At 40.2% G+C, this 10514-nt stretch overlaps 1 protein-coding gene across 3 annotated transcripts in view; it reads right to left on the bottom strand.

Annotated features, from left to right (window-relative positions):
• Positions 1-6227: 6227 nt before the first annotated feature.
• The window catches only part of NEK11 (NIMA related kinase 11), an 88769-nt gene continuing 84482 nt past the window's right edge, over positions 6228-10514 (bottom strand). For all 3 annotated transcript variants that reach the window (XM_083855087.1, XM_083855085.1, XM_083855086.1), the window contains one exon: positions 6228-7026. In XM_083855087.1, the coding sequence (XP_083711213.1) occupies positions 6822-7026 (205 nt within the window). In that variant the 3' untranslated portion in view covers positions 6228-6821. The remainder of the gene's footprint in view (positions 7027-10514) is intronic.

Here is a 10514-nt window from a genome sequence, read left to right as displayed (position 1 = left end):
TACATTTTAATTAAATTTATCTTTTGATTATATAAATCCGTATTAATTTATTTCAGCTGATTGGACCACCAGGCTAAGGCACTGTCTCAGTGGTTGGAGGTCTTCTCAGACTTCTGAATGCTTCAAAGTTGGGCTTCCAGCTCTGAAGACCTACTTCTTTTATGAGCAAAGACTTGCTGTGCTGTGTTTTGCTCTGTACACCAACCCACTGCTCTCTGTTTCCCTGGCAATTGTGTAGCAGTGAGACTGGCATTCATACTAAGCACATGTTTAAATGCTTGATGGATTTAGGGCTCATTTGGTCTACTCTCAATTGGGCCTTTCTGCTGTCTACTGCTCAAAGTAACGCTCATTCTCTCAATGCAGTAGAAAATAATCTGAGCAGATATCAGAAAGGGTTAATCAGTGCTAAAGAGCAACCTCTGAAAAGCCCATCTGCATTGACCTTGTGATGTGGACTGGATTTTTCCATACAGTGTTAATTAACCAATACTTATTGATTTAATAAAATCAATAAGTTTAATTACATCGCTGATAGCAAATAATCTATTTTTATGCTAGATCATGCTGAAAACAGCTTCAATTTTAACAGCTGTAAAAATCCAAAGAGGTGGCAGGCACACAGCTGGTTTCTCTCATCACATTATGCTTGTGGTCTTTTCCAAAAATGCCTAGGTGTTTCTTAGGTATTACTTTAGTCCTCTACCCTCACTACATGTAGCCTTTGTTCCTTTTACATTTTCTAGCACAAAGCCAGAAAGAAGGCAATTAAAATTCAATAATGGTGCAGTGCTTAGACACTCATTAAGTAGTCATTAGGTAGTCTGGAGACTCATTGTCTTTACAAGGGTTTGCTTTCCATGAATCTCCTCTCTGCAGTATTAGTTCAAAAACAGCAAGCACGACGACGTGAATGTGAATCCAGAGGGTTCCCGAGTCTCCTGGCCCACCTGGGATGCAGCAAACCCCAGGGGCTTCTCCAGCAACACCAGGGAGATGCTCAGGCCTGGGGCTGCTCTGGCTGCCTCCAGTCCCACTGTGCTACCTGGAAGTGATTCTTGTCGTCCTCAGGCAATAGAAAGATCATTTCAACACCCTTGCTTATGCTTGTTGGAATAGCACCCCCTCCCAGAAACACAGTCCCCAGTTGTCAAGAGAGTTTGTAGGACACGCATGAGTAACTGGCAAAATAAGGCATCTAGGGAGTCAGGAACATTCACTGTCAGCTTCAGGAGCCAAGCTCCTGCCAAAAGAGCATTCAAAACAAGCAGGCTTCGTTTTGAGGTGGGGAAAAAACACAACTCATTGTCAGAGACAGGATGGCAAAAGTATGCCACTGATTGTCAGACGCCTAAAGGCATCAATAAAATAATGCTCACACTCAAAAAACTGTCTTATAAAACAAGAGAAGCAGCCTCTCTTGATTTAAAGGATTGCCTCTGGACATTAAATAACAGTATCTGTTCTACACACTCTGAGCACTTTGAATTTGTTTTGCTTTCTGTCCTTGAGGAGTTGAGGAGGAAAGAGGACAAGACAAGACAACTGAGTTCAAGCTAGGAAGATTCCATGGCAGTTCTGTGGAGCATTTCCCCAGAACTCACTGAGAGCAGAGGGAGAAAACTCCAATGCATTATTTAAGACTACTCTCACACTGCTGACCCTTTATAGATGCAGATCAATAGAGCAGCCTCTGCCAGAAAGAGACTTCCACATGAAAATACCAGAAATAGAACTCATATTAGAGATGCTGAGAGGAAACAGCACAGCCCAAGGGAATATCTGCATGCCATGGTACAATAAGGCAGTCCCTGAGGGATCGGCAGATGGCAATGGAGAGAGGAGAGCAATTCACAGATTCCCAGCTTCTTCATAGCACAGGGCATAAAGCTCTGGCACATAATCACCTCATTGACAGTCCATCACACACACACACTTCCATGCACAGTCAGAGAGTCATATTTCATTAAATACTGGTTTTCTGTATTAAAACCCATTTCACAACACTCCATCCTCCTTTTGTGCCTTGCCTTACCCCAGTACCCACAAGCCACAGCTGACTGCCTGGCACAGTATCAGGTGAGGATCAGGAGTGCTCACCTTGCTTGGCTTCCTGTTGCACTTTGTTACATGAGCTCAGGTTACTTCTCTGAACCATCTTCCACTCATATTCCTGCTGGACAATTCAGCTGGAAGGCCTAGGAGGTTGGGATTGCCTTGGAGCTCTTTTGTACTGTACGTGGTGCAGTACCTGATCAAAACATTAAGTTTTTTTTCTACTCAAGGTGCATTCAGCTGTGTTTACCTGCACGTTAAGAACTTTTTGGAGTATCTGGGAGATATTTCATTTATCAAGAGAGAAAACATATTCTTGAAGGTTTGGTGACATGCTGTGCATCAGGATATATACATGCTCAGATATATATTAAAATGTTTGTGTGTGCATGCACAGATGTAGATGGAGATGACTGATGGATAGACAGTTCATGAGAGTCACAATTCATTTCTCTGTGTAGATACATGTACATAGACACAACATTCTCAGGCTCCTTAAGACAGACTGCCGTTTCTAAATGTTAAAATATATCAATACATAGGACAGTTAACTAGTAAAAAGCAGTAATCTTTCATTTGTCATTTTTCTTCAGAGGTATTTTTTAAATTGTTTGCCCACCACTGCCTTTGTACTTTGATTGCAGCTACTTATGTAATAATAAAAATTACAACAAAGCCAAACCCATTTCATCTACAGGATTATAATCACAGTGTGTGTATTTGTGGCACATTGCAAAACATTGGAAATCCCTAGCCAGGTGTCATCAAATGGAACGGAAAACATTTACCCAAGAGGTGTACTTTTAAACCAGCTGACCAAATGTCTGTTTTCCTCAATTGCTCTTTCTGCTGGAAGTTTTCCCACAACCTGTTTTCTGCTTTCTGACTTGATGGGGAAGTGACCAACTGCACAGTGTGAGAGTACTGGAAGTCAGGAGGCTGTAGTTAACCATTCATGGACAACTGAGGACTGAAACCTGTCTGCAGAGCTAACAGGGCAAATTATCTGTAAATACAAACTAACTTTCCAGCTGTGATGGCCATTTTCCAACCTAGATAAAAGAAAACTGGACCCATAGTTCTATGGAACCAGAAGCATTTGCATGGTCCTCTCTTAGTGACATCAAGGTTTCCTGTTAGGTTTTCATTCTTAGTCTCATTTTAGATAATTCAGTGGCCTTCAGAAAAGGCCATTCACTGTCCTTTTATTCCCTCAACCATAAAAAAGCAACAAAAGTCGGACTGGGTATGGCAAGTAAGTATATGAGGAGAAGGTGTAAGAGGAAGGAAACTACAACCCTCTTTATTCTATTCCATCCCTTCCCCACCCTCTGTGCCTGACCAGTCTGTACATAAATACATCTGCCTCTGCTGTTAACCAGCTCTTCTTATGTGCATATATCCAGCACATCTGGACAGTTATTACCAAGGCAGTCATATTCCTGAACAAGAATAATCACCAGCCAAATCAGCATCTGGAGACCTTATTTTCATTAGATTTCTACTTACTACCAATAATCATATGCAGAAACTTTCTGCTGGACTTCTCCCTCCTGAAAAACAAGAGTATTCAGTGGAGACAGGCTAAGGAGTTTTCAGGTTAGGCTGTGTTGTGCACACATATTACAAACAAAATATGAAAGATGAATGTGCCTCTGTGCATATTGATCCTGTTTCCAACCAAATCTCCTGTTTGAGCCTTTCTTCTCTTGCCCACTAAATTCCCTCAGATAACAGTGGTTGCACCTACAGATCAGTCTGAATTGACTTATACCAAAGATGAAGGGTCAGCCTTTGCATTATCCATATGGCCACTTTGCTGCCTCCTACCCTTTTTTTCACCTATTATCTGCTTGATTCTCCACTGCTCTGGTTATGTGTGGAGCTGGAGATCCAGCAGCAGGCGGGGGTGACCTTCTGCTGTGCCAGGTATAGATCTATGGTTTGGCTGTGAGAGCACCTGGGAGCTGGTCATCACAGGGCAACAATCACAAAGCCAGGTCTGTGAGGAAGGAAGGTCCTTTCCTGCAGGCAGGATTTTCAAGCACTGGAAACCTCTATTTCATCTTGCAGAGAGGGGATTCTGATGCTTTCTAGAAATTATCTGGCAAAACAATCACCTCTAAGGATTTCCTTTTTGTTTGCTGTGAAAAATAGAATTGGTCTGCCTCCTAAGCCAGAAACTGACAGTTATACTTCTTATCAGAAAACTCAGATGTTATTTTTCCCTTTATAGTTCAAGCACCTTTATACCAGGTTTAAGGCCTCAAAGCATTAAAAAAATACTCACCCCACTTCCTTTGTTTTCAATATCTCTTCATCAAGCAATTCATCTTGTAGCATTTTCAAGAGAATCAATAAGAAAGGGAGCAAGATTGCCTCACACTTGCAAAGCTTTTGGTACAAATACGTAGGTCAAATGGGACTTTTTATGAAGATTCATACACAGCAACTTAATGATTTTACATTTATTTCCTCACATTTACTTCCAGCAGTTCTGTTGCTTTTTTATTACTGAAGATCCATCGCATCAACAATCCTCCTCCTACCTTTTAGATTTCTACTAATGACCACCTGCAATGGGATTTTGCAAGTTAAACACTAATGTAAAAATTTCTGTCAAATCTATGGGATGTACTTCTGTGCTTTTACTTCAGCTCAAAGGCAAAAATTTCCTGCTGTGTTTAATATGTGTACTACATTGTCTACTTGCAAAAAACATTGTAAAAAATCCACAAAACAAAACAAAGTATGGTTTAAAGCATATAAGAAGTAAACCAGTAACCTCCAGATCCTCACGTGCCTTGAAGGTCATTCCCTGCAGAGAGAAGAAAGCAGCTAAGTAAGTGTAAAAGGCACTGTGAGTTCTTTTTCCTGTGCAACAAACAAAAAAAAATACTGCTCATCAGAGAGCAACCATTTCCCTGAAGTCAATCTGAGTGACTAAACCTTGTTTCTCAGGTTTTAAAGGTTTCCCTTTAATGATCTCCTGGGTCTTTGACTGCCTTAAGGAGCCTGACCCATTCTTACCCAGGTATTTTTTTCTTGCAAGCTGCATGGAAAAAAGCTTCAAGAAGACTTTGTCACTAATAAAAAAGCAATTGGCTGATTACAGAGGCTCTTTTTGATGTTTTTGTGGTAAATCACCTTGAATTGCAGCAGAGGTAAATGAAGGAGTGAAGATTATCTTCTTCTGACATTTTTCTCCCTGTGTCAGTTACTCATTGTTTGCTTTTGGACTTAATAGTCCCTGCAACATCCAAGCACTCCTGCATCTCAGACTTCAGCACTTTTGATTTAAAATGGTCTTAAGTTTTGGGCAGAAAATATGGAATCAGCACAAATACGCAACACTGAGAAGGATGGGGAGTGTAAGTCAAGAAGAAATAATTGGAAAGAGACTGAAACCTGACAAATAGGTTCCCCTACCTCAGTGAATATCATAGTGGACTTTAGTCTCTGGCTTGTAACATCATGTATTCTAAATAAAAGCTGAAGCTAGAAAAAGCTGAAACATATCAGAAATTACTTTGAGCTGGAAGTATAGTGCCACATCATCTGTAGCTGGACATGCCTTTTGCTTCCTCAGCTTATGCTGCTGCTAAAATAGATTTAGATGACTCTACTTGCCTTTTGCTTTTTTTTTAACACATGTCATAAAGATGGATCAGTAGCACTGCTTAATTGGCCATCAGTACTGGTATACTTCATGGTAAATAACTCAGGTCAAATAGAAATAGTTTTCTGATATTCTTAATATTAATTTCTTCTAATTTATTTATTACAGTTCCGAAGTTCTTTAAGAGTTGTGGTGAAAAAACAGGAAGCATAAGGATTGTGATAACAGTTCAATGCCTAAAATTCATTTGGTCTACATTTTATTTTAGATTCCTTTACTAATCATATGATTTTGTTAACCTTTAGTCTTTTACACAAATGGAGGAAGGAGCTCAGAATGCAGAATAAGGAAGGAAGAGGTAGAAGGAAAACATCAGGCATATAATCAGAGCCTGATATACAGTTGAAATCAGCAGGAGTGGGACGCATATGAAGAAGGGAGCATAAATACTGAGAAAGAATATTAACAGAAAAAAAATCAGTTTATTGTTCCATTTTTGAAGAATGAATTTAATCCAAAACTCTTTATACAAGTACAGTGTATGACCAGACATACTTCTGCCATTATGAATATACACACCTATCTCTGTGTATGTGAGCATGCATATATGTATATAAATATGCACATATGCATGTATTTCCCCAGTTCCTTTGAAGCACAGATTAAATGCAACCCTTTTGAACAATCAATAATAACAAGACAATTAGGGGCTGAGTGGCCATACTTATATATACATGTTTAAGAGTAAATCTGCCAAAGTACAAAAATCACGGGCTTAAATATCACAAGGACCAGTTAGCACAGCAATCAACAGCAGCTGGAGTCTAATCCTGCATCATTCCATCAGAGGCAGCTTTGCCAGTGATGCTTCTGAGTGCAGGAACTGGCATCCAACAATGGCCCAGATCACCCTTCCTTATGCTTTAAGGGTACCTGTGAATCCTCCCCTCCACTGTCACAAACATTTGTTCTTCTTCCTGCCCCTGAAATTCGTGCCATATTTACTCTCTTCTCACTGCAGTCTGGACTCCCAAATGGAGCTTACCCACATGCTTATATACTACATTATCTTCAGCAGTGTCCTGCAAATACCCCTGTACTTGCCTGCTCCCCCTGGGTGCCACTTCCAGCTGTTGCTGACACACTGTTACAGCTGAAGATGTGGCTGGGAAGCCTGTAGCTGCTCCTCGAAGTACAGCAGCTGATCCACTTCAAAGCAATCGCTTGCTCTAGAGACCAGTTTCTCCAAAGAGCTCCTGATCTCCTCCTCACTGGCATTCTGCTGTCTTGCTTGCTTGAGGCAGCTGTACACTGCCTCAAATGCCTCCACTCCCAGCTTCCCAATGGCAGATCTGGGAATAAATGTTATAGAAAATATAACATAACATAAGTAAACATAACATAACATAACATAAGGAAAAGTTAATTCATGTTATATAGTAACACAAGTGCAGATTTCTTCTAAATGTTGTAGATTTGATTTAAATGGTATCATGATGCACCTTGTTTACCTGACAGTAAAAGGAACTAAAGTTTCCTGTCAATTTTCTCCATGATTAGTTGCTATACAAAGAGTCCAAGAGTAAAAACCTGTCCATAGCAAAGTCATGGGAAGCATGGCCATCCTCATTGTTGCAATCCAAGAATCCTCTTCATGCTGAGTCTGACAAACTCTTTTATTTACAAGTCTGGTAAACACACATGTATTACTGCCTCTGTATTTCATCAAAACAAAAAAAGGCAACCCTAGTCAGCTGAACACCAGTGGCATTTTATGTGAGCACACTTTGTTACTCACTGCTTTATTTTAGCTTCTATCAAATACAAGAAAACCATTGTACAAGCTCAGCATGAGATAACTTGACACTTTTTTCTTTTCTACAGCGCTCTCCTTTTATCAGAACATAGATCTGTAATTCAGTGACAAAACACACACTCACAGCATCTTAATATTGATTCATAAAAAAGACCCGTTTGAAAACTGCAAGACAATGAACAACATTTCTTCCTCCTAAAGGAAAAGTATCTTTAAATTCATGTATCACAGGTAACATAAAATTTTTCACTCAGTGATGGCTTCATATTTTAATGAAAATATCAGGGTAATTTTCCTTCAGCATATCAGAGACTATCTGTCTGCTCTTCATGCTCCTGACACAGGCTTTGTTGTTTTGTTTTTTTTTTCATTAAACCTTTACATGTTAGAGTAGTTAAGAGTCAGTTGTCTTTTAGACAAAAAGGAGGTACTTGGAAAGGAACCATGTCATATGGTGCCTGCAGCAGGTTCCCCAGCCAGTGCCTGAGGCAACAGGAGCTGGACACCCTCACCTTGTGGCTGTACTAAGGATGATTTATACAGGGGCAGAGAAGGGGATCAGAGATGTCTCCTGGTGCCAGCATTAAGGCTTAGAACTTCAGTAAATGTGCAGGTACGTTCAGAGAGAGCAGGCACATCCCATGGCAGTTTAAATAGTTAAATCTATCTCCCAATAACTTCACAAGCTGCAGTTGTAGTTTTTCCTGGTGTTGTACTGATTTTGTTACATGTCTAACACAGGGCTAGGTCAACTCTTCTCACCCAATAGCATAATCAACCTAATGGTGTAGATCCCTTTTATCAGTGGTCATCCTGTTATTGCTGAGGAAAAACATCATTACAGTGAAATGTCAACTAGTGAGAGTTCCATATTATGTAAATCCCTCAATTCTTAGGAAAACATTGCAAAGAATTCCAAGACCTGGGATCAGAAGTCACAGGGCCAGGCTGGAATCTCTACAGGTCTAGACCTGACTCAGTCCTGCTTCCTATAACTAGAAATTATCTTTTTATTTTCTACCAAGAATGTTGTTTAGGAGAAAATAAAAACTGTTGGAAATAAATAATTCTCAGACATTGGAAGCCTAGGTATTGGATTACCACTGAAAGCTGAATAGAAATTTGTTTGACAAATAATGTACATTTCTTCACAAAACATCAAAAATAGCACTATTTCTCTCCAACAGTTAAAAATCAATATATGAAGAGCTATCCTGAAATCATTGCTACTTCATCAGCACCTTTAATGACTCCTCTCTCCCTCTTAGACAAGTACGTTTAATTTTTTGGCAGTCCGGTCTATTTCAAGATGAAAAATTAAGCAAACATATACCTTGGGAGAATTGCTTCTGCTAATAAATGTGACCTGCAGACTTGAATCTTCTCTGTTCAGCTTGGCAGAGCACGCAAATCAGCTAATCTGTATAATAGCTGATACAATACAATTAAGGGGAAAATGTTCATAGGTTGAAAATTACAGGGTAGGTTACAAAAATTATAACCTGCTTTTACAAAAGAAGACATCAGGCTCTGTTTGGACTTGAAAGCTGCATTAATTTGACTCTGCTACCATATCATGCATCACAGAGGCAGAAGTGTGGGATCTCAGAGAGTAAATGTCAAAGAGGCGTCACCCAGTCAATCTGTCATCCTGATTCAGGGAGGGGGAAGGCGCTTCCTGGAGAGTGAGGTTTGTCCACTATGGCCCTGATCCTGTGCTAGGGGATATTTGTCCATGTAAAATCCTAGAGAGGCACAATTACAGATTGCTCTTTCACATAAAATATGGGATACCTGCACTAATGTTTTGAAAAGAATTAAAGCCTTACCACCAAGTGTGCTGTGAGAACAAGTGCAGAACTCCTGTTTACTGTCACTTTTGGCCATCCATGTTTTCTGATTTACTGGCATTTGCTCTCTTCATGCTCTCCTATAGCTCATTCACCTACGAACTCACTGTGAGTCATCATCTCTTTTTCAGCCAAGACAAGCAAGCAAAGGGGATACCTGACATCTGGGATTTCATTACTGTGAAAAATTGTGGGCCAGACCTCCATCCCACACTGGCCTAAATTGTTTTTCAGTGTGCTAAAATCCAAGAAATTACATCGGGCTCTATATATCAAGGGTCTGGCTTCAGATTATACTCAGTAATATTAAATGTTGTACCTCAGATTGTTCTTTTCTTTTTTTTGCTACAGAGTCTTAGATAGAGGGATTCATTGAGCTCAACTTCCCTCACTCCTGGCAGCAGAGAGCAGTCTCAATGCTCCGGGCAGAGGAGGCACAGGGATGACGGAATGCTGTAACCATCAACTCGCTGGCTGCAGAGCAAATATTGCCAGTCTGGGGACACTGTCACCCATGGCAGCTGTGGCCTGAAAAAAAATGCCTCTTGTTGCCAGCTCTCATGCAGCACACAACACATGCCTGAGAAAATCACCTGCAGCAAGACCCAAATATTGATATTTGATTTGTGGATAATGATGGAGCATGGACATAAAATAGAAATTTGGTTCTGTCAAGGAAAAGGTGCTTCTGAGTATGTGAGACACAGTAAAGAATATCAGCAAAATCATAGGCACTGCTGGAGTTAGAGGGGAGCTAAATAGGGGCCCTGAGAACTGCAATTTTTAGACACAGGGTGTCTAAAACCATTCCAAGTAATTTAGCGGATCTGAATTTATCAGGATATCTGGTGATTTGCAGTTGATTTTCTAGGCATCAGTGTAAAATTACAAAAATTTGACAATGTAATAATGTTGTGTTCTCAACTGGCTGAGGAAATTTTAAATCTTTCCCTAGGTGAACAAAGAATTCTCTATTATCCCACAGGTCTTCATTTTGACGTATTAACATCTCCTTTGTGGCTTGGAGATCAACTAGAATACACCTACCTTTACGCCACACTGACAAAAGCCACAAAACAAGATTAATGCTGAAGTTTGTGCTTCTCCATGGGTGTTAGCAGACAGGTTAATATCTCTCAACAACTTGTCACGACCTGCCTTGAAGGGTAACTAT

The sequence above is a fragment of the Zosterops lateralis genome (assembly GCF_965231275.1).
Source record: "Zosterops lateralis genome assembly, chromosome: 1".
Classification (NCBI taxonomy): Eukaryota; Metazoa; Chordata; class Aves; order Passeriformes; family Zosteropidae; genus Zosterops; species Zosterops lateralis.
Note: the sequence above shows the minus strand (reverse complement) of the source record. Positions and strands in the feature narration are given on the sequence as shown.